Source organism: Terrapene carolina, unplaced genomic scaffold (assembly GCF_002925995.2).
Source record: "Terrapene carolina triunguis isolate 2854851 unplaced genomic scaffold, T_m_triunguis-2.0 Scaffold85, whole genome shotgun sequence".
Lineage (NCBI taxonomy): Eukaryota > Metazoa > Chordata > Testudines > Emydidae > Terrapene > Terrapene triunguis.
The window spans coordinates 4,558,438-4,581,690 of NW_020664436.1; the positions used below are offsets into that span (position 1 = coordinate 4,558,438).

The 23,253-nt window shown below is 43.1% G+C and overlaps 1 protein-coding gene across 1 annotated transcript in view; it reads right to left on the reverse strand.

Moving 5' to 3' along the window:
* Window positions 1-23,253, reverse strand: part of DNAH8 (dynein axonemal heavy chain 8) — a 525,323-nt gene that overhangs the window by 76,298 nt on the left and 425,772 nt on the right. Inside the window, exons 69-74 of the mRNA XM_026649503.1 lie at window positions 19,344-19,556; window positions 16,276-16,413; window positions 15,581-15,708; window positions 7,854-8,025; window positions 4,651-4,806; window positions 691-846 (exon numbers count right to left, since the gene is read on the reverse strand). Of these exons, the coding sequence (XP_026505288.1) occupies window positions 691-846; window positions 4,651-4,806; window positions 7,854-8,025; window positions 15,581-15,708; window positions 16,276-16,413; window positions 19,344-19,556 (963 nt within the window). The remainder of the gene's footprint in view (window positions 1-690; window positions 847-4,650; window positions 4,807-7,853; window positions 8,026-15,580; window positions 15,709-16,275; window positions 16,414-19,343; window positions 19,557-23,253) is intronic.

Consider the following 23,253-nt stretch of genomic DNA (forward strand, 5'->3'; position numbering starts at 1 on the left):
GTCATTTCATAGTTCATCTAGGTGATTTTCTTGGTCTATAGAAAGTCACAGTGGTGGGGAGAATTGCAGAGGAAAAATGGTAGTCATAATGTGTGCTAGAACAAAGTAGATGGACACTTTCCTCATTTCCTCTAGGAAATCAAAATTGTATACGTGTGCTGTTATATCATTAAATTAAGGGGAAAGGAACTGTATGAGTCAGTTGAGCACAAGAATAAAAAGACACAAGAGAAGGACAGATATTTCTTATTACCAGTAAAGCATACTCCAAAAAGTTAAAGGTCATGAATCATTATGATCAGCCCACTGATAGTTAGATGTCATTTCTTCTGAAGCCTGTTAATTCTATTCTTAGTGGGGGCTAGCTGGGCATCACTTAAAAAAATCAATAGAAAGCACACCTACCATTCAAAAGGATTAATGCAACTGACTGCTGGCTTGGAAGCCTCAGGAGTGACCTCTAATTAAACTCAGATTCCTTACACACCATCATATTACTTTGCTATTAGATTAACATGTCATCGCAAACATCACATTTTATTACTTCAGTTTGCTGTTTTCAATTCATTTGTATTACCCCATAGAAAATAAAATATGTTCCATTTAGTACAGCTTTAGAAAGCTAAATAAAGAATTATCATTCAACACAAAATAAACACTTTATTATAATTCTTCTGTTAGGTAACTAACCTTGAAAGAGGTTCCTGATTTAATGAAATTCTTTTCTAATATATTATCCAGTGCTGGATCCAACTCTTCACTTATATCCTCAATCACAAGTGATCTTCCCAATGAAAGGCTGTCCTCTAAGTGTGTGCGGAAATACTTGTGGTTCAAAGTTGTCACCTTTGAAAGGAAATAATTCTGTCTTTATAATAATGAACGATGTGTTCAAAGTTCTTTATGAAAACCACAGGATTTACTAGCAAAATTGCTTTGCTTGTTTTTGCATTTAAAAGAAAGCAACGTGTTCATTTGGCTTAGTGTAGCAATCAGAGTTCTTCTGGTAAGAAATATTTTGTCATGTATACAGTGAAATGTATTAACAATACAACTTTGAATTAATGAAGATGATTCAAGAGATTGGTTGTAATGGGATACGGAGCTTTTCACTAATAGGTCACCAAAGTCTGATGCAGATCATTAAAGAATTGAGTTGTTACCACCTTTCACCCAACCATTTGTTTGTTTTCTACTCTGCTACAGCATCACTAATCTGTGCCCCCTTAAACCCAGGTTCTCTGCTTTAGCCCCCAAGTGCAGCAACAATAAGGATACTCAATAAACTGTAAGAGTTGGCAACACTAGATTAATCCTTTTAAAAACACAGGCTTCCCTATCCAAGCTACTTCAGCTAACTTTGCTTAGCTATTCTTTCATATTAAGCTTTGATATAATTGTGATCAACATTTGGGATGGCCGGGAAAGATACATGACGCTCTCATCTTTAGGAACTCTGGTCTGTGTGAACGGCTGCAGCAAGGGACTTACTTTCCAGACCAGAAAATAACCGTTGGGGATGTTGAAATGCCTATAGTTATCCTTGGGGACCCAACCTACCCCTTAATGCCATGGCTCATGAAGCCATACACAGCCGTACCCTGGACAGTAGTCAGGAGCTGTTCAAGTATAGGCTGAGCAAGTGCAGAATGGTGGTAGAATGTGCATTTGAATGTTTAAAAGTGCGCTGGCACAGTTTACTTACTCAGTTAGACCTCAGTGAAACCAATATTCCCATTGTTATTACTGCTTGCTGTGTGCTACACAATATCTGTGAGAGCAAGGGTGAGGCGTTTATGGCGGGGTGGGTGGTTGAGGCAAATCGCCTGGCTGCTGATTACACGCAGCCAGACACCAGGGCAGTTAGAAGAGCACAGCAGGGCGCGCTGCGCATCAGAGAAGCTTTGAAAACCAGTTTCATGACTGGCCAGGCTACGGTGTGAAAGTTCTGTTTGTTTCTCCTTGATGAAAACCTGCCCCTTGGATCACTCTACTTCCCTGTAAGCCAATCGCCCTCCCCTTCCCCCTTTGATCACCACTTTCAGAGGCAATAAAGTCATTGTTGTTTCAACTTCATGCATTCTTTATTAATTCGTCACACAAATGGGGGGATAATTGCCAAGGTAGTCCGGGAGGGGTGGGGGAGGAGGGAAGCACTGGATGGGGTGGTGGAGGAGGGAAGGACAAGGCCACACTGCACTTCAAAACTTATTGAATGCCAGCTTTCTGTTGCTTGAGCAGTCCTCTGGGGTGGAGTGGTTGAGTGCCCGGAGGCCCCCCACTGCGTTCTTGGGCGTCTGGGTGAGGAGGCTATGGAACTTGGGGAGGAGGGCAGTTGGTTACACAGGGGCTGCAGTGGCGGTCTGTGCTCCTGCTGCCTTTCCTGCACCTCAGCCATACGCCGGAGCATATTGGTTTGATCCTCCAGTAGCCTCAGCATTGCTTCCTGCCTCCTCTCATCACGCTGACGCCACCTATCATCTTGATCCCGCCACATCTCCTCTTGCTCCCGTCCCTCCTGTCCTCGCGTTCATTTTGTGCTTTCCTGCACTCTGACGTTGTCTGCCTCCACGCATTCTGCTGGGCTCTTTCAGTGTGGGAGGACTGCATGAGCTCAGAGAATATTTCATTGCGAGTGTGTTTTTTTCGCCTTCTAATCTTCGCTAGCCTCTGGGATGGAGATGATAGGGGAAGCGTCGAAATATTTGCAGCTGCGGGAGGAAAGAAAGGGAGAGTAGTATTTAAAAAGACACATTGTAGAGAACAATGGGTAGACTCTTTCATGGTGAACCAAGCTGTTAACATTACATAGCACGTGTGCTTTCTTTACAAGGTCTCACTTTGTCTCTTATATTGAGGGCCTGCCGGTTTGGTGTGAGAGATCACACACGCAGGGCCGGCGGGCAACACAATTTGGCTTGCAGGCAGACATGGTAAGCCAGTCTTTTGGCTTCTTTAACCTTCATAACATGTGGGAATGGTTTCAAACAGCAGCACCCTCATGTCCCATACCAAGCACCCGTTGGGTTAGCCATTTAAAATGGGTTGGCCATTTAAAAGGAGGGGCTGCGGTTTTTGGGTTAACATGCAGCACAAACCCAACTAACCCCCCCCACACACACACCCAATTCTCTGAGGTGATCACTTCACCCCTCCCCCCACCACGTGACTAACAGCGGGGATGATTTCTGTTCAGCCACAGGCAAACAGCCCAGCAGGAACGGCCACCTCTGAATGTCCCCTTAATAAAATTCCCCTATTTCAACCAGGTGATCATGAATGATATCACTCTCCTGAGGATAACACAGAGAGATAAAGAACGGATGTTGCTTGAATGCCAGCAAACACTGGGACCATACGCTGCCATGCTTTGTTATGCAATGATTCCAGACTACGTGCTACGGGCCTGGCGTGGTAAAGTGTCCTACCATGGAGGACGGAATAAGGCTGCCCTACCCAGAAACCTTTTGCAAAGGCTTTGGGAGTACATCCAGGAGAGCTTCATTGAGATTTCCCTGGAGGATTTCTGCTCCATCCCCATACATGTTAAAAGACTTTTCCAGTAGCTGTACTAGCTGCGAATGCATCCCAAGTCTTCAGGGCAAATTAATCATTAAACACGCTTGCTTTTAAACCATGTATTATATTTACAAAGGTACACTCACCAGAGATCCCTTCTCCGCCTTCAAGGTCCAGGAGCCCACCTTGGGTGCGTTGGGAGGGTACTGGCTCCAAGGTGATAAACAGTTCCTGGCTGTCGGGGAAAATGGTTTCTCCGCTTGCTTGCTGTGCTCTCCTCCTCCTCCTCATCTTCCTCGTCCCCAAAATCCGCATCCCTGTTGCGTGAGAATCCATTGACGGAGTCCACACACAGGGCTGGGGTAGTTGTAGGGCTACCCCCTAGAATGGCATGCAGCTCATCATAGAAGCGGCATGTCTGGGGCTCTGACCCGGAGCGGCCGTTTGCCTCTCTTGTTCTTTGGTAGGCTTGCCTGAGCTCCTTAAGTTTCACATGGCACTGCTGCGGGTCCCTGTTATAGCCTCTGTCCTTCATGCCCTTGGAGAGTTTTTCAAATAGTTGGGCATTTCGTCTTTTGGAACGGAGTTCTGATAGCATGGATTCCTCTCCCCATACAGCGATCAGATCCAGTACCTCCCGTTCTGTCGATGCTGGAGCTCTTTTGCAATTCTGGGACTACATGGTCACCTCTGCTGATGAGATCTGCATGGTCACCTCTGAGCTCACCACGCTGGCCAAACAGGAAATGAAATTCAAAAGTTCGCGGGGCTTTTCCTGTCTACCTGGCCAGTGCATCTGAGTTGAGAGTGCTGTCCAGAGCGGTCACAATGGAGCACTCTGGGATAGCTCCCAGAGGCCAATACCGTTGAATTGCATCCACACTACCCCAAATTCGACCCAGCAAGGTCGATTTCAGCGCTAATCCCCTCGTCGGGGAGGAGTACAGAAATCGATTTTAAGAGCCCTTTAAGTTGACAAAAATGGCTTCGTCGTGTGGATGAGTGCAGGGTTAAATCGATCTAACGCTGCTAAATTTGACCTAAACTCATAGGGTAGACCAGGGCTAATATGACAAGGATAGAGGGAGAATGATATAATCAATTATATTTATTTAAAACTTTGTTACTTACTTGTAATTCGTTACCCTTTTCTTTTTGTTTAATCCAGGTTTTTCCTTGAGTTTGTGGGTCTATCAAAAGTGGGTATCTGGTTGCCTTAGTAACAATTATACCATTCTGAACTGAGAGTTCATCTCCTGGCAGCCCTTGCAGATTCCATTCACTAATCTGGGTAAAAGAAAATCATCAACATAACGTAATAATTCTGAAACTTTGGGCCAAATGTACAAATATGGGGATAATGGGTTAGCCTGCAGAAATGCCTATAGTGCTGACAAAAATATACATTTCAATGTGCAAACCAGCATCAGCACATGCAAGTTGGGAAACTTTGCACATTAGCTACCATTTTTCACATTTAATTATGCTCTTTAAATGTAAAAAAATGAGTTTTCAAGGCACAGTGGGCATGAGGACATTTTCACAGGAAATCCTTTGCATCCGTCCTTTAAGGACTTCACATGATATCGCTTTACCTGTGGCCAAGAATAATGGACATGGGTCACTTTGAAGCCCAACAGTAATGGATTCCCAGCATGGGCAGAGACAATCACACTACTATAAGCAATAATCTCTCCTCCACCTTAAAGACTGGGCTCTTACACAGTTTTTCTCCCCAAATACCTTTTTAGCTAATTTTTAAACTGTATTTTTGTGCACCGAATTAAGTGAAAATCATTAATAATTATAAAAACATTATACAAATTTGACTTGCACAAACTGACTACAACTATGCAACCTCTTTCTTATGAAATTATGTTGCACCTGTAATGAAAATTCTAGTACAGTAGGACCTCAGAGTTCTGAACACCAAAGTTACGAACTGACCAGTCAACCGCACACCTCATTTGGAACCAGAAGTACACCATCAAGCAGCAACAAAGACAAAAAAAAAAAAAAGGCAGCAAATACAGTAAACTACTGTGTTAAAAATATAAACTACTAAAAAATAAAGGGAAAACACAGGGCCAGATTTACACCTTATATGCCCCTAGGCACAGCATCTTCAGCATTCCCGCTGCCTACAGCTGACCTTCATGTTTTCCATACAAAATGAAACTTTTAACCCACTTTTAACTTTTAGGCGCCCCTAGAATGCCGGCATCCCTAGGCGTGTGCCTACTGTGCCTAATTGGAAATTTGGCCCTGGGAAAGCAGCAGTTTTCTTTGCATAGTAAAGTTTAAAAGCAGTATTAAGTTAATGTTCAGTTGTAAACTTTTGAAAGAACAACAATAACGTATTGTTCACGGTTATGAACATTTCAGAGTTATGAACAACCTCCATTCCCAAGGCGTTTGTAACTCTGAGGTTCTACTGTAAATCAAAAATGACAGTGTGTTGACTTTCAGTACAACATACTTTTTTTTGTAATATTTGATCACAGACATGTTATCGCCAGTATTAAATATAGATTTGGGATCAGAAAGCCACACCCAGACAATGTGGTCATGACCAAAAGTTAACAATAAAACATAATACTGTAAATACAATGATATTTCTGCTGTGAATTATTCACATCAGAATGATATGGGACTGTGGCAAAGTTGATGCTCCAACATATCCACTGCTGGTTAGCTGTGGCACTGCAACAACTTTTGCTTCAGTTTCCCCTCACTGTCCTTAGTCCTATTCCGGCCATAGACGTGTTGTAGCCCTCTGGTTAGAACACTTTATAGAGTCCTGCCCCTTTTCGGGCCTCAGAGTCCTTTTCCAAAGTACTAAAAAAATGTGTACACAAAACAAGCCTTCAGCCAAGCTGACAGCCACCTCATCAGGTGTAAATCTGCTATGGGAGACTGTCCTTCTGTGCTTTAATCCTACCCACAATCCAGGGGCTGGCCGACTCTTCTCCTTACTCATAGGTTCAGGAGACCCCAGTTAGGCTTCTCCAGCTCTGAGCTAGAGGCCTCTCTGGTCTCTTCCCCTTTCTCCTTCTCAACCTTCCTTCAGGCTGCTTCTCAGAGAGAGAAGGAACTGCGCACCCTCTCTCATCTGGGTTTCCTCCTCCCAACTGGGCTCACGCAGCTCTTGATGGAAACAAGCCCTGCTCTCCCCCACCTGGGCTTTATTTCTAATTAGTCCTGGCCCACCTTCCAAATGTGAAAAGGCAGGCTAATTGGTCTCTCAGGCTGTCATCATTCCAGGCTGCCCTGGCATGCCCATTTGCAGGCAGGCATATGTTGCAGATCAGCCCTTACTTGATTTTTATTTCACCCAAGGTACCAACAAGTCCAAACAGAATGTTAGATTCTAAAGAGCACATTCTTGTGGAGCATCTAATTTATTAACAGAAAAGCCAATGCAGCCCATAAACAAAACTTTCACCCCAACATTTCACCGGGGTGACTGGGTCATTATTAGTGCATCTATCCCCCACATGAGTCAAGTATTTGTCTCTATCTGGGCTCCTCCCCAGGGGTTCTCTCCATTCCAGTCTTTGCCCCTGGTGTTAGGCTTCTTGCCTTTACTGGAATAAGATCCTTCTCTGGATTCAGGGGAGGTCAATCCACTGCAACTCTTCTCCAGGGACAGCAGGTGATCCTTAGCAGGTTGGGCTTCTGGCCAGTGTCTGGGAGACCGCTGGTTGAGACCAGGCCCTCTTGGATGCCCGCTGAGTGCAGCCCTCCATCTAGGAAGCTCCCCTTCCTAGAACCACCTCTTACAGGCTCTCCATTGTGGTAGGTTCCCCAAAGAGCTCATCCTCTAGGCTTCCTGATCAGGCTTCTCCTAGGAGCTCCTCTTCACAGGAGTTTCCAGTCTCACCTTTGGGGTTCCCTCTAATTGAGCTTGGGTAACCTTTATTAGGTCCAGCCCAGATGCTAATTGTACCATATTGATGAGCAATAACAGAGAAACACTTCTGTCCTAAATACACTTTCTCCAACATTAAGAATTATTTGTAACAATACTGGACATAAAAATGCCAAAGAAAAATGTTAAACTATGTGTCCATTTGCATGTAAGTTCTGAGAATAATCTTATTTTTATAGTAGTGTTGGTGTCTGAGCTCTAAGAATATTAAAAAAAAAAAAGGTTTAGTGATACCTATATGCTCATTCAGTTCTTATATACTGATAACAATATTGTTCATAACATTTTCTCAAAAAAAGAAAAAAATGAATCAAGATAATGCTAACTAGCAATAACATACTGAACATTATGAATATGAAATTAAAATTAAACTCACAATAAATCAACAGTGTACAAAGCTTACCGTTGGTTGATCCACCAACATTGAAATCAGGTTCAAGTTTTCAGTAAAAGGGATTTTCCGAACTCTCAGCTCTACTTCCCATAAATCTTTAAGCAAAAGGTTCCTGAAGATTTGATTAAAAGGGCCACAGTATGAAAGGAACCCTGTGCAGAGTAAAACATCTCCCACAAGTCTAGAAAAGGGATAAAACCACAATTATGAGATAATGTACCATTTGTATATCATGCAGTTAAACCACCAAATTTTGAAATGCATATATCAAAAAAAGTTACTTACCAGGAATTTGTTCTTTGAGAACTACCTCTGTGCATTCACACTTTTGGGACATGGTTCCCCTGGTACTGAGCTGAGGAATTGCTTTGAAAATACATATACATTGGAGGGTGCACAAGCAGTCTTGCCTGAGAGTGGCATCATCATTCTACACTATATGTGAGTTCACCCCCTGACCATCTCAGTTCCTTCAAACTTGACCACAGAATTCTAATATATTAATAAATTCTGAGGCAGAAAAGAAGGCAGATGGGTAGTGTGAATGCACACAGGGGACTCTCAAAGATCAACAGTTACTAGTAGTCAAGTATCAGGGGGTAGCCATGTTCGTCTGTATCCACAAAAACAACAGGGAGTCCGGTGGCACCTTAAAGACTAACAGATTTATTTGGGCATAAGCTTTCATGGCTAAAACCCACTTTATCAGACAACCCTCCATCCTGAAGCAAATACTCACCAGCAACTACACACCACACCACAGAAACACCAACCCAGGAACCAATCCCTGTAGCAACCCTCATTGCCTACTCTGTCCCCATCTCTACTCTGGCAACACCATCAGAGGACCCAACCACATCAGCCACACAATCAAGGGCTCATTCATCTGCACGTCTACTACTGTTATATATGCCATCATGTGCCGGCAATACCCCTCTGCCATGTATATATGGTCCCTACATAAAAGAATAAATGGACACAAATTGGACATCAGGAATGGTAACATACAAAAGCCAGTAGGTGAACACTTCAACCTCCCTGGATATTCTATAACAGATTTAAAAGTCACTATTCTTGAACAAAAAAACTTCAGAAACAGACTTCAAAGAGAAACAGCAGAACTAAAATTCACTTGCAAATTTAACACCATCAATTTGGGCTTGAATAGGGACTGGGAGTGGCTGGCTCATTACAGAAGCAGCTTTGCCTCTCCTGGAATTGACACCTCCTCATCTATTATTGGGAGTGGACTACATCCACCCTGATTGAATTGGCCCTGTCAACAATGGTTCTCCACTTGTGAGGTAACTCCCTTCTCTTCATGTGGTCATTATATAATGCCTGCATCTGTAACTTTCACTCCATGCATCTGAAGAAGTGAGTTTTTTACCCATGAAAGCTTATACCCAAATCATAGAATATCAGGGATGGAAGGGACCTCAGGAGATCATCTAGTCCAACCCCCTGCTCAAAGCAGGACCAATCTCCAGATGGATTTTTGCCCCAGATCCCTAAATGGTCCCCTCAAGGATTGAGCTCACAACCCTGGGTTTAGCAGGCCAATGCTCAAACCACTGAGTTATTTTGTTAGTCTTTAAGGCGTCACCGGACTCCTAGTTACTAGTAGGTAACCTCTTTTTCAGTCACATTTCTGGCTGAAGTTACGGCAATAATGAATGTCATCATAAGAGATAAATAATATAAAGAACTCTCAACCAAAGGTTCAAAAGGTGGCTTCAAGAGTGCACCTAAACCAAATTAAGATCTCAAGGAGGGACAGGATTTCTCAAAGGGGGATTGTGACGGGGATTGTGAGGCTCTGCTGGGCATGATCCAACTGGAAGTCAGGTATAAAAGCCTGCAGAGCTGCTCAGTCAGGGCTGGCTGCTGAGGAGGAAGGACGCTCAGCAGAGGCTTCAATCTGGGAGATGCTACAGCCCTTACCTATGAGAGCTGAAGAGCCAGAAACCTGGACCAGAGGGCTGTTGCTAACAGAATTCTAGGGAGTGTCAGGTGCTGATGAGCCTGGAGCTGAAGAGCCAGAAACCTGGATCAGAGGCCTGCAGCTATTGGAACCCCAGGGAGTGTCTGGTGCTGGGGAACCTGGAGACCCCAACGCCATATGGACTACTGCTGCCAGAGAACCTGTAGAAAGTGACCCAGGGAAGGTAGGGGAGTGGTACCTCCCACCATGATGAAGTCAGCGTGTTTCAGGAGGATTCCCCGCTGACCCCGTGGCGGACCGCTCCGCCACTGGCAGGGCCCTGGGTCAGGGCCTGATGGAGTCAGGTGGGCCCAGGCGCCCCTACCAGGGACTGCCGCCCCCTTGCGATGGCCCCCAGTTACCTGATCCCCTGGTTTGCCTCCAAAGGGGGCAATGTGGACTCCGGCCGTTAGGCCGTGCTATCCCACTAAGGGAGGGGGAATTAGGCGGACTCTGGACATTGGGCCACACTGCCCTAGGGGCAAATTGCATGGACTCTGGCTGCTAGGCTGCATTATGCCACTCAGGGGAAGGCAATATACAGACCCTAGCCATTGGGCCACACTGTGCTGACTACCAGGGGTGTCTGTAAATACAGGCATAGGCATAGAGAAGCGGGGTTACCTCTCGCCCCCCCCCCGACTCAAGGGGTCAACAAGATAAAAACCAGCCACAGGGATACATATTAGATAGCCCTTTCATAAAACTTCTTATCTGTATTATGCACAAACAGCATTTTGCCATCAACTAAAAAATGGCAAGCAGAGATAGCTTCCAAATGAACTTTCAAAGAGGAGTTAGATAATTCCTCAATTTTTAAGTGTATTAAATATTCTAAAATGCAAGGTATGGAACTGAAACAGGAGAATCAGATTTTCCCCTTTTGCAAGCCATAAATCTGGTCCATTTCAAATTGTACCACCTGGTAGACAGCTTTCTAGAATTAGGCAGTACATTCTGCACCAACGAGGTAGCTTCTCAAACTGAATGGCATAGCCATTTTGTATAATTTCTAGGACCCATTTGTCCAAGGTAAAAGCCTTCATTTGGCTGATAAATGGGCTAGCTTGTCTCCAAGCAGACAAAGAAAGGGCCTTGCTGTTTGGTTCTTGACTCTCAATTCTCACATCAAATCTCAAGAGAGGAAGAAGAAAACCACCTTTCTACCTATGTAATCAATCTTCCCCTCTCTGTCTGCAGGGGAAGAATGTGCCTGTCCAGATCCTGATCTGCTGTTGGCAGCGGTCAGTACCAGTGAATCAGGTGTAGGGTGCATATGAACATATGAAAACCCCTCAGAGAATATCTAAAATAATTTGTCTGCCTTCTTGGCTATAGGCTGATAAGAGGCAGGAGTGGATGAAACAGTCTTAGCAGGCTGGAGCAAGCTATCAAGGATTGGTAAGGACATCATATTTTTGGAAGTAGCCCCAAAGAATGTCAAACACCAAATGAGATGTCTCCTCCAGGCTCTGAATGCATATCCAAAGTGGACACCATATAATCCACTAAATCATGAATCTGCAGAGTGTTCCCAGAATGGGAGGAGGCAGAAGCCACTCTAACATGCTCATTTGGTGACAAATCGGGATTATAGTCTGCATCAGCATACTCTTATTTGAAAAAAGAGGTGCTATCTTCTCATCCTCTTCTTCAGACAGAGTATCAGGCACCATTATCTGAGATGCAGCTGTAGCTGGTGGAATCGGATGTAGGACTTCGCCACTACTGGATCCTTTACAGATGAAACATCACCTCTCCATCCATACAGAAGACATATGAAAAACTCCTGTGATGACCTCTACTAAGATCATGGAACCCAGTACTGCCAGTCTTCCCAGCAACTGGGATTTGGGAACAAACCTGCAGGACCAGGATCAAAAGAAGGGCTGAACCAGGAGGAAACAGATCTTTTATTCTATCTCTGTCCTCTTCTAGGTACAGATCTGGCCGCAGATCCATGATGAAATCCACCAGAGACAACAGATCCAGAGGGAGGGGAGAAACAAACTGAGAGAAAACTCTTCATGGAGAACCTATAGGAGTCTTAGGAGGAGGAGGTACAGGCAAACCAGGAGAAAGGCTAACTATCTCTTCTGATCTTCTTTTCTCAGGCGAAGGAGATGCCAAACTCAGAACTGGTAAAGCATATCTGTTTATCAAGACTCTCTGATTCTCAATCAGATCTAATGAATGCCCAGAAGCTGAACAATGCACATCAGCTACAAAAGTAAAAGTCTTCTTCAGAACCAGAAGATGGACCCAGAACCAGAGCAAGGATTATGGCCAGAGCCAAAGACTTTGGGTGGCACAGGATCCAATTAAATAACCAAATCCATCTTATTGGCTCCTGAAACTGAGACCAGAACCAACCTTGATTTTGTGACTGTAAGGTTGTCAGAATTGGATGGAACTGATAAATCTGACATGTGGGATCTGGCACTGCAAACAGTGGTTGTCTTTTCCCTAGACTTCTTCTTTGGAACCGAGACAGCCAGAGCTGACAATGTGGCCCTTGGTTCCAACAAAGGCAGCTTCAAAGGCCTGACTGCTGGAGCAGTGGGAACTGCAGCTGGACTTGACAAAGGTTCCGATTTCCTGGAACCCTTAAACTGCTTTGACATACTGAAGAAGTCACAGGAGCCGAAACTGGCCTCTTAGACCTTGGATCCATTGACTGCCCAGATCCAAAGGGTTTAGCTTCAAGAACTTCCTTAAGGAGTACCTGTAATCTGTTCTGCCTTGCCTACTGAGCTTTGGGCATAAATGTCCAGCAGATGGAACACCCACAAAAGAGTGGTCCTCTCCCAAGCACTTGAGTCACCTAATGTGGACATCAGATGCCAGGAAGACAGGAGGGTATGAAGCATACCTCTGGAATCCCAGCTTCACATTCTTTGGTTCTTCCATAACCTGGAACTGATCTAACAACCTATATTCATCACTAAAGTACAACCCTATGATGGAAGGAAAAAAAACACTGATCCAAATGGACCAGAGCGGTTCACTTCCATTTAGGCAAGCAGTTGGAAGGAACTGAAGTGGTAGAAGGTGCTGCATCCCCTTATATAGCCTCGCCCTCAGAATGTTCAGAGGTGCCGAGTGGAAAGGGGAGAGTGGGGTATGAGAGCACTGTAATGGACACCACATGGAAAAGGTTCTACCATTAGGCACCACTAGACTGTGCAATACCCATAAGTGGGAATATGAAGATGTGACTACATTTTTCATGGTTGGAGCTACTGCTGCACCAATCTGAGACTCCCAAAACTCATGAAATCTCTTTATATTTATCATTTGCTTTTCATCAAAAGTCCTCATTTAGTTTGTATGATGTCCTCAAAGGAGATGTCTATGGGAAACCATGTATCTAATAAAGATTGAAGGTGAAGTCAGCACTGCATGAAACAAATAAACATTTAAAATATAAAACAAAATGGGAGAAAAAGAACTGTCAATTTGTTCTTCTGTGAGAGGCAGGAAATCTGGTGGTTTAATCCTGGGGTCACCAGCAACAATATTGGACCACCTCTGAATTCCACAGATGGGAGGCACTACACATTAGTGATGAATGAGGAAAGAAGCTGTGCAGCAGCATACTTCAAAACTTTTAGCCGAGAGCCTCTTCTCAATGCATAATAGGCACTTTTCATGCCCATCTACAGCAAGGAACACAGCTGCACAAAAGGAACACTTCTTATATCCTATTTTCGGAGATGAAACCACCACTTTAAGGTAAGGTCCAATGAGACCCCAAAACAGCAAAGTTCAACAAACAACCGAAAAACTCGAAAATTTACTCTAAGACAGAGTATATACTGTACATAAATATCTGAACTAGTTGTGAACTATCTACAATTGTTTTTATGTAAAATAACATGACAGAGAAAGGAAGGATAATGTCATAAACAAGAATTACATTTTCATTACTCAATCGAATGATCATATCAAATAAATGGGATAAGCCTATTGCTACTCATTAACAGTTTTAATCCTGTGTAGTTATTTGACTACATTTTTACTTCCGTAAGAAATAATTTTCTCCATAGATTCATATCCTTTGGATGCCTGTGCCTGACGAGGTGTACTGACCAGAAAGACAGTGAAAATTTTAATTTCAATAAAGTTCTAGCATGCACTCTCTTGGCCTCTTCCCGTTATAAGCAAGTCTCCACCACATTTATTTTAAATCTATCTATGCTTTTCTAATGTACCTATTGCTGTTGTATCTTGGTATCCTATACATAAATTACATCCAAAAAAACCTACTTTAAAAGTACATTAAGGTTAAGACATGCCAGAATTAAGGTTGCCTATGCAGACAACATTATGATACAATATTTAATTGCATGGTCATTTACTATTTCAGTCCACTAAACTTCCAGCCTCCCTGGGCTGTTTGGTTCACAGGCTGCCAAGCTGCCTTGCTCCCAGGCTTCCTTACAAGGAGGCTTTCTGGGCAGCCCCCTATCTAGAGCAGTGGTTCTCAACCAGGGGTACATGTACCCCTTTGGGTACGCAGATGCTTTCCAGGGGGTACATCAACTCATCTAGATATTTGCCTAGTTTTACAACAGGCTACATATAAAGCACTAGTTCAGTCGGTGCAAACTAAAATTTCATACGGACAATGACTTGTTTATACTGCTCTATATACTATACACTGAAATGTAAGTACAATATTTACTGGTATATTCCAGAGGATTTATTTTATAACTATATGGTAAAAATGAGAAATTAAGCAATTTTTCAGTAATAGTGTGCTGTGACACTTTTGTATTTTTATGTCTGATTTTTTTAAGCAAGTCGTTTTTAAGTGAGGTGTAACTTGGGGGTAAGCAAGACAAATCAGATTCCTGAAAGGGGTCCAGTAGTCTGGAAAGGTTGAGAGCCACTGGTCTATAGCCCAGGAGTTTACCTTGTCACCAGCCACGGGTTTCCCTCCTCCATTCCCGCCCCGCCTCACATTCCTATCATCAATGTGGGGCAGGGATAGGCAACCTATGGCACACGTGCTGAAGGTGGCACGCGAGCTGATTTTCAGTGGCACTCACACTGCCCGGGTCCTGGCCACCTGTCCAGGGGCTCTGCATTTTAATTTAATTTTAAATGAAGCTTCTTAAACATTTTAAAAACCTTATTTACTTTACATACAACAATAGTTTAGTTATATATTATAGACTTATAGAAAGAGACCTTCTAAAAATGTTAAATGTATTACTGGCACGCAAAACCTTAAATTAGAGTGAATAAATGAAGACTCGGCACACACTTCTGAAAGGCTGCTGATCCCTGATGTGGGGGGTTTCCCTCCACCCCCATCCTCTTCCATCATTAACCTAGGAGTTTCCCTCCCACCCCCTTGTCAGCCCAAAGGTTTTTCCTCCTTCTTCCTCCCATCTTATGACATAGGAGGAAAGAGCAGCACTGGGGGACAGGGAGACTGAGATGGGCAGCGGCATTAGTACATTCCTGAAACAGAATATTCCCTTTCATGGGACATTCCAAAGCTTGAGATTTTGCTCTAATTCAGAATGAAAACATCCAAACACCTGGAATTTTCTGTGGGAGGAAACTTCTATTTTCTAGATATGTTGGTATCATTTGTTATGATTTTTCTCGAATTCCATGCAAAATACAGACTATAACAAAGTTTGTGCACTGTAAATTACCTATGGAAGGGTATTTTATTGCCAAATAGTGTCTTTGTATTTTATAGACATCTTGCTCTTTTGTCTAACAGATACTATACCTGTTAATCTGAGTTTTGAACTCCTTACTTTGCTGAGTCCATCTAACTTTCTCACCACTCAATCCATCTATAAGTGCAGAGGCTGCTTGCATCTTTCTCCTGCACACATCTGCATCATTCAACAGGTCCTAAAATTGGACAAGTTTTCCTGTCTCATTAAACTTTCAAATTCTGTTATTCAAAGACCTTTACTATATTTACAAAATTTATAAACTATTTTTTATCAAGAATACTTGCCTGTTATTGAATACTAGCCCTATGCATGGAGAGACCCAAAAATTTTTTTTAAAGGAAAACTGAGGAAGTCGAGATCTGAGACCCCTACTGGAGCTTCAAAAAGCACTAGGCCCTGAATGGATGTGCAGCTTGGTTCCTGGTCCCCATGTTTCACACAAGTGGCTTTTAAAATAAACAATTTTCCTAGCTCAGTTTTAAAACCTTCAGGATTAAACTAAGATAAGCAAAATGCTGTTGCATTAAAAATCACTTTTCTATAAAGGGCAAGTACTCCCTGAGCCATTGCATCATAAAGAAGAGGGGTTAAATGGAGCTCATTTGTAGTAATTACACATTATTCTCTAATTTATCTTTCATTGTATTCTGAACAGATTGAACCAGTAAACACAAACTATATAACTCTTTAAAGTTTCAGTGTGCAAACCATTTTTTATATTCATAAAATATTTTTATCTCACCATTTTCTCCTTCATTGCTGCATCAAATTTTGCCTGCACTTTATCCAGTTCAGCTTGTTTCTCATCTAATAATGCCTGAGCCGTGGCTAACTCTGCATTAGCTACTTTCAAACGTCCTTCTTGTTTTGCTAAATTAGACTAAGAATAAAGCATAGTTAGACAATAATGGCATACAACAAAAAATCTGTTATTTTAAATCTGCTCCATTGTTAGTCAACAGGGACAGAAATACAAATCTGTGCACCACAATATAATTATTAAATAAACACCATGAAATATGTATTTTAAATTATTTCCTTTTCCAAACAATGTCACTTAAATCCATACTTCTAAATCTGTATTTATGATTTTTGTATTAGCATAATAATGTAAGAAATTGGCTTCCTGCTCCAGGGTGCCAATTTTAAAATAATATTCTGGTCTGGGAAGATGTCAGATGCCTTACTGAGCAAGACAGAGGCATGTTGAAAAGAGCATTACAATCAGGCTCCTGGAAAAGAGAACATCCCTTGGGGCTTTGTTGTTCAGCTCTCTGTTTTATTTTATTTATATAATTCATGTGTTCTGCAATGGCAGCTAATCATGAGTTTAGGAGATTTGTCCAGGATCATAACCTGACACTTCTTGAGAATCATAGCCGTAGGCCAATAAGCCACTCAATTGCAGCCAAGTAGATATTTTTACTAATGACAGGGAAACTTTTTGGTCATTTTTCTTTAGATTATCAGCCTGCAATATACAGTTGCTCTTGCCAGGTTTGATATTTCTATCAATGACTACAAGATTACTGCTGAAGTTTTGAAATCACTGTGCAGATTTCCCTCTATATTACATTCTATGGAATTTTGGGGAAAGAAGATCTGTAAGCTGGTAGGCTATCTTACTGGTGCAGAAAGGAACCAGTCTCACACCCAAGTCCATTTCAGGTTCTTGCCTCAGGGTACAATTGATTTTTCAAACACAAAACTCAAGAGTAACATCAAAATAAAGTAACTCCTCTGACCAACGGGGGCTGCAGCACCAGAAGCTTTCCCCTTGCCTATCTCAACCCCTGGAAAAAAGAACACTCTTTCCTTAAATTCCCTGCTGAGATATATGACAGGCAGGTAGCCCTTAACTCTTTCTGGCTGTTTTACCTTGACCCAAGCAGCCTTCAGTGAGGGAGCTATACCTTTCACTCATAGGGCTACTGCTGTGTTGGATGTAGGCACACACATTAGTTCCTATAATGTAACAGATTTCCGTACATTTTTTTATATAACATGTTAGCTTTATACGGCAGTTTCCATTCAAAACCTATGATGCCTTCCATGCAGAAGACTAAAAGGAAAACCTGTATCTAATTTTGTTTGGAGGGAGGACAACTTCCCTTCGTTTTTGAACCTTCTTTCCCCCATTTTGCCTGATTACAATTATTGTCTTGTGTCTCTATTTTTAAAGTATTCAGGTGGAAGATCCTCTTGTGGGTTTCTGGCTCTAGTATTATAGCTGGAACATAGAAAAAACAGGCAACTTTAATTTAATTTCCTGAGGTGGTACTTAATATTAAAGCTTTTGGAGCAGAAGTGCTTGATACTGTGTGCCACTGGTTACAGCAATGAAAGAGGCTTCTAGGGATCAGACTGACTGGAAACCTGGATTGGATCAAGGTTACTAATGATTTTGCTCTGTAAGCTAGACCAAACATTATGCCATTCGGGAAGTCAAATGAGAACCCTATTATGCAAAAGAGATAGAACTGATTCAGCAAACCGATGCTAAATATCAAGGCCATTGATCAAGGAAAGGATCATCCTGAAGTAGCATATTAGTTCAGGACTGCAACTGACACTGACAAGGGCTCTGTACTCTCTGCCAAAAATGTGATATGAATCAAATGACTTCTTTTCCTTTTTCAGATGTTTTTGAAGAAAATCTTGAATCCATGACTAAAATAAGAATAAGGAAAATCACTCACACAAGTGTCATGCCTAAAGTAACTTTCATAAAGAAGATTTTGAAATTTTTCTCTCAATGCCCTCAAAGCCAAAGGAAATCAGCCACTATGGGAGTGTCATGGCATCCCAAACACAAATTGTGTTCTTTGTTAGGGAAATTTTTGTATGCATAAAATGCACCTTTTAAATCCTGATTTCTTATCACGTTCAATTATAATGGTCTGAAGACAAATAGGTTTGAAGAAATTAAGATGTCTAAAATAACAAAATTGGCTACTCACTACTAAATTATGTCAAATTAAATTAAGAAACAAACAAGAAAAAGCCTTCCTCCTGTTTTGAAGGAAACATGGAGAAAAGAGACAATTTCTTTTGAAAATCCAGCAGTCCCAAGATTCACAGGGTATGTCTACCCAGCAAAGCAAAACCTGCAGCTGGCCCCTGCAGCTGACTCAGGCTCATGGGTCTTAGGGCACGTCTTCACTACCCGCCGGATCGGCGGGTAGCAATCGATCTATTGGGGATCGACTTATCGTGTCTAGTGAAGACGTGATAAAATCAATCTCTGATCGCTCTGCCGTCCACTCCGGAAATCCACCGCGGCAAGAGGCGGCAGCGGAGTCGACGGCGGCGCGGCAGCGGTCGACTTGCCGCCGTCCTCACAGCCAGGTAAGTCGACCTAAAATACGCAACTTCAGCTACGCTATTCACGTAGCTGAAGTTGCGTATCTTAGGTCGACCCCCCGCTGTAGTGTAGACCTAGCCTCAGGCTGTGGGGCTGTTCCATTGCTGTGTAGACTTCCCGGGCTCATGCTGGAGCCTGGGCTCTAGGACCTTGTGGGATCTTAGAGGTTTTTAACATTTCAGAGACCTCCCTGGCATGCAGCAGATACAATTTCACGAGGGAGGTTAAGATTACTCTGGGTCTTTGATGGAGGAAGAGTGAAAATCCATTTATTCATCACATGACTATTTTCAGCCAATTTTGAAGGTTTTTTTCTTATTCATAACAACTCTTGATATGCCATTTTTATGGGCCAACCTTGATAGTATATTTCTGCTACAAAATAAAACAGTATATGTATTTTAATTCACTAATTACAAGTATAAAAAACAAAGATTATATTTTACCTTAAGAGGTAAAACTTCTCTGTTAATACCATAAAATGTTGCCATGGCTTGTGTCCAAGACAGGAGTCCTGCCACATTACCACAGACTTTTTTACCATTCTCAAAAGTATAGTCCTCCATGTTAAAATAAGGCTGTAGTAATTCTACTGTTTCTTCATTGATACTATCCTTAGCAAATTGTTGGAGACTCTGCAGGAATGGACCACTCATAAGCTGCAAAAACAAAACAAAAATCAGCTTTAGTAATTATTTGATATTTTATATTCCAAAGTTCAATCTTTCATGATTGAGTAATTGTTAGAAAATGACCCTAAAGTACAGAAGGAGCAATCTGTTACAGTTAATATGAAGAGGAGAAACTTTATTGTACTAACTCCTCCTACAATTTTATTTAACTAGTCTTTCAACTGTTTTAAAATTAAGAGAGGCTACTTTCCAATAACTGTTCCTCAAGAGTCACCTCTATGCAATCCAGCTTCTGGGATGGTGGCCCCTGGTGATGAGCTCACACGGCTCTCTTCAAAAACGTGGCTTTTGGGAGGTGCATGAGTGATCCTTCATGGTAGTGAGCCATTGGTACCCACATCTATTTAAGTAAGTGCAGTGCCTCAGCCATCTCAACTCCTTCTCTTGAATCACTGAGACTTGTCTGTATGAAGAACTCCAAGGTACAGGAGAAGGTTGGTGCAAAATGTGAATGCATAGAAGTAATTCTTGAAGAAATTAAGGTTATTCACCTATAACCAGAGTTCTTTAAGATGACCTCTGCACATTCACACTCTAGGAATGTACTGGTGGTGCAGCTTGGACAATAGAACCTTTTTATAGTAGTGCCTGTTGGACTGCTTGTGCGCTCCAGCTGTCCATCTCCTCATTCTTCCTGAACAAAATAACTAGTTTTAAGATGGAGCTTGATAAGTTTATGAACATGATTATATGATGTGATTGCTTATGAAAGCTTGGGGCTGGACTCAATCACCCAGAAGGTCCCTTCCAATCCTACGTTTCTATGAATGTTCTGAGGGAGAGGCAATAAAAGGAGCTGAAGTGCCCTGGCCATCTCCATTCCTTCCACTGCCTCCTCAGGTCCACAGTTACAAACAGGACTCTAAGAAAGAAGGCAAGGAAGGCAGAGAGTGTCAATGTGCAGAATCCATCTTGAAGAACTCTGATTAATGGTGAGTAACAGTCATTTCTTCCTCAATGTCTCTGCACATTCCCATTCTTGGAATAGTGTGATAAGCAGTACTCCTGTCTCCAGATAGTGGGACCCTGAGTCTAGCTAAGCAACTACTGTAACAGTGCCTTACTAAACAGAGAGCCAATCTGGATGATAGATTTAGGGAGTAGTGTTTTGTAAAAGCGAGAACTTGTTTCTAACTTTCCTCTATACAAAGCCTAACCCACTTAGACAGACACTGTGATGTAACTGATTGTCCTTTATTATTATCCCCATAAGAGATAAAGCATCTTGATGATTTCCTAAATTCCAGGCACCAATTTAAATAGAAAGCTAAAGCTCTCTTGGCATCTAAGGGTGTAACTTTGTCTCACTTGAATGAGTCTGTAGAAAAATGCTGACAAATTAATGGACCGGTTGAGATGGAATTCTGCTTGGGAATAAATTTAGGGTGTGGGCATAGGACCACTTTATCCATGTGGAAGACTGTAGATGGTGGATCATCTGTAAGAGCTTGTAGCTCGTTCGCTCTTATGAAAGATGTAATGGCCACAATTAAAGAGTTCTTCACTGAAAGGTGAAATAAGGAACATTCTCCCAATGTTCTGAAAGGAATTTCATGATCTTAGTAAGTACAAGGTTGAGATCCCATGTTGGTTGATTGGTTGGTTCTTCAACTGGAGGGTATACATTCATTAGCATCTTCACGAATCTCTTAAGTCTGTTATGGGTAAATATAGTCTTGTTATCAGTACATAGAACACAGAAGTAGCTGCTAAGTGCACTTTTACAAATAATATAGACAGTCCTATGGATTTTAAATAAAGCAGGTACTCCAATATAGAATGGATGGAAACTGATGCTGGATCTATGGTACCTGGAACCAACACAGCTACAACAACACTGCATACATATTATTTGCCCAGACAGAATTTTTTTTCCATTTAAGGTCATAGCATCTGTGTGTTGACTGTTTCTGGCATTTAGAAGGACATTTCCTGGTCTGTCAGATCCCTATGGCTCATATTGTCATGTGAAGATATTGTGGATCTGGGTGGGAAATCTGACCATTCTTCTGGATCAGTAAATCTGTGGTTATGGGGAGAGACAGGCTCCTTATAATAGTTGTAGAAGGTCTGGAAATCACAGTCTTCCCATGATGGAGGCACTGCTTTTGAGCTGAGTCACTATATACCTGTCTAATTCAATGCCCCATGCTCTGACAGTGCAAGGGTCAGCATCTTATGGTAACAGGACATAGCTTTTGCTATCAAGTCTCATGCCCTGGAAGAGCAAGGATTGGTGGCTTAAGGTAGCAGGGCACACCTCACACTCTGAAGTTCTTTAAAAGCCACCTATTCCACCTATTGGACTTGGCTTGATACTTGCAGGGCTTCCCTGCAAGCAATGGAGAGGTAGGGCAGAAGGACCCTGCTTGAGAGGTGCTGTAACAGAGAAACCAGATGGTTAGAGCCTCAATACTCTGCAATTCCTCACCTTGGGAGAGGAACAGAAGAACTAGTTGCTAAAACAAAGTCACTACTGCATGAAAACTAATACCATTTAAAGTATTAAAATGTATTATCAATTTAAAGTATTAAAATGATCACGAGAATCTGAATTTTGAATTTGGTCAACTGCCAGAGGCAGAAAATTCTGGTGGACTGAGATGAAGGATGGGGCTTAGTCCAGGAACCTCCAGCAACAACACTGTACCACCTTTGAATTCCACAGGTGGGTGGCATTACTCGTGAGTAAGGAATGAGGTTTGATGCTGTGCAGGAGAATGGGGACTGTGGTGGGGCGGCTGCCCCACACACGGAGAGTGTGGGCTGCGGCAGGCCTGGGCGCCTGCGTAGACGCGCAGCCAATCCGAGCAGGGCTTACTGGGAGCCAATCAGAGGACAGATTGGGGCCAGCCAATCAGGGCCCAGCTCAGCCATATAAAAGACTGCTCAGAGCAGGAGCAGTCAGTCTGTCCCAGGCCTTCAGAGGGGAAGGTCTGTCTCCAGAGCTAGGAGGCCAGCACCACGGACAGCGCAGTGCAGGCCAGCTCTAGAGAGGGGCAGAAGGCCCTACGCCGTAGCCTGCCAGGCGGCAGGCCTGAAAGGAGAAGGCCGAGCACAGAGAAGGGCTGTTGGGGAAGTGGTCCAGAGGAGTAGCCAGAGGGGAGAGGAGGGGGAGGACAGCAAGACTGTCACTAGAGGGCCTCTGGACCGGGACTCAGAGTAGTGGGCGGGCCTGAGTCCCCCCCTGCCCCTTTTCCCTTTATTGGTCTATTGGGCCATACCCTCAGCCATAGGCCGCAGGGAGCGGCCGGCCGATGCTACACCAGATCCTTGACCGAGGGGATCGGACTTGAAGGTGTAAGACTGTGGGCCATCCAACCTCCCCCGGAAGGGGGCGTGCATGAACAAGAGGACACTGTCGGAGGACAGTGTTCCTGAAGAGGACGCCGTACGCTGGGGCAATGCAGTTTACGCACCTAGCAAAGGCGGGACGACAGGCGGGACACTACCCGAAGAGGGCGCTCCACTGGTTCAGACTAATTCCCCGAGACGACCAGGAGGAGGCGCCACAGCGGTGAGTCCAAACCCTGTCACAGGGACACTTAAACAAGGCTCAGGAGAAGTTGCCAGAAGTGGTACCTGCCCTGAGAGAAGAGGGAACAGAAACCTGGGCTCCTAATGATGGCCAAATCATGAGCTGGACAGAAGGCAATGAACTCAG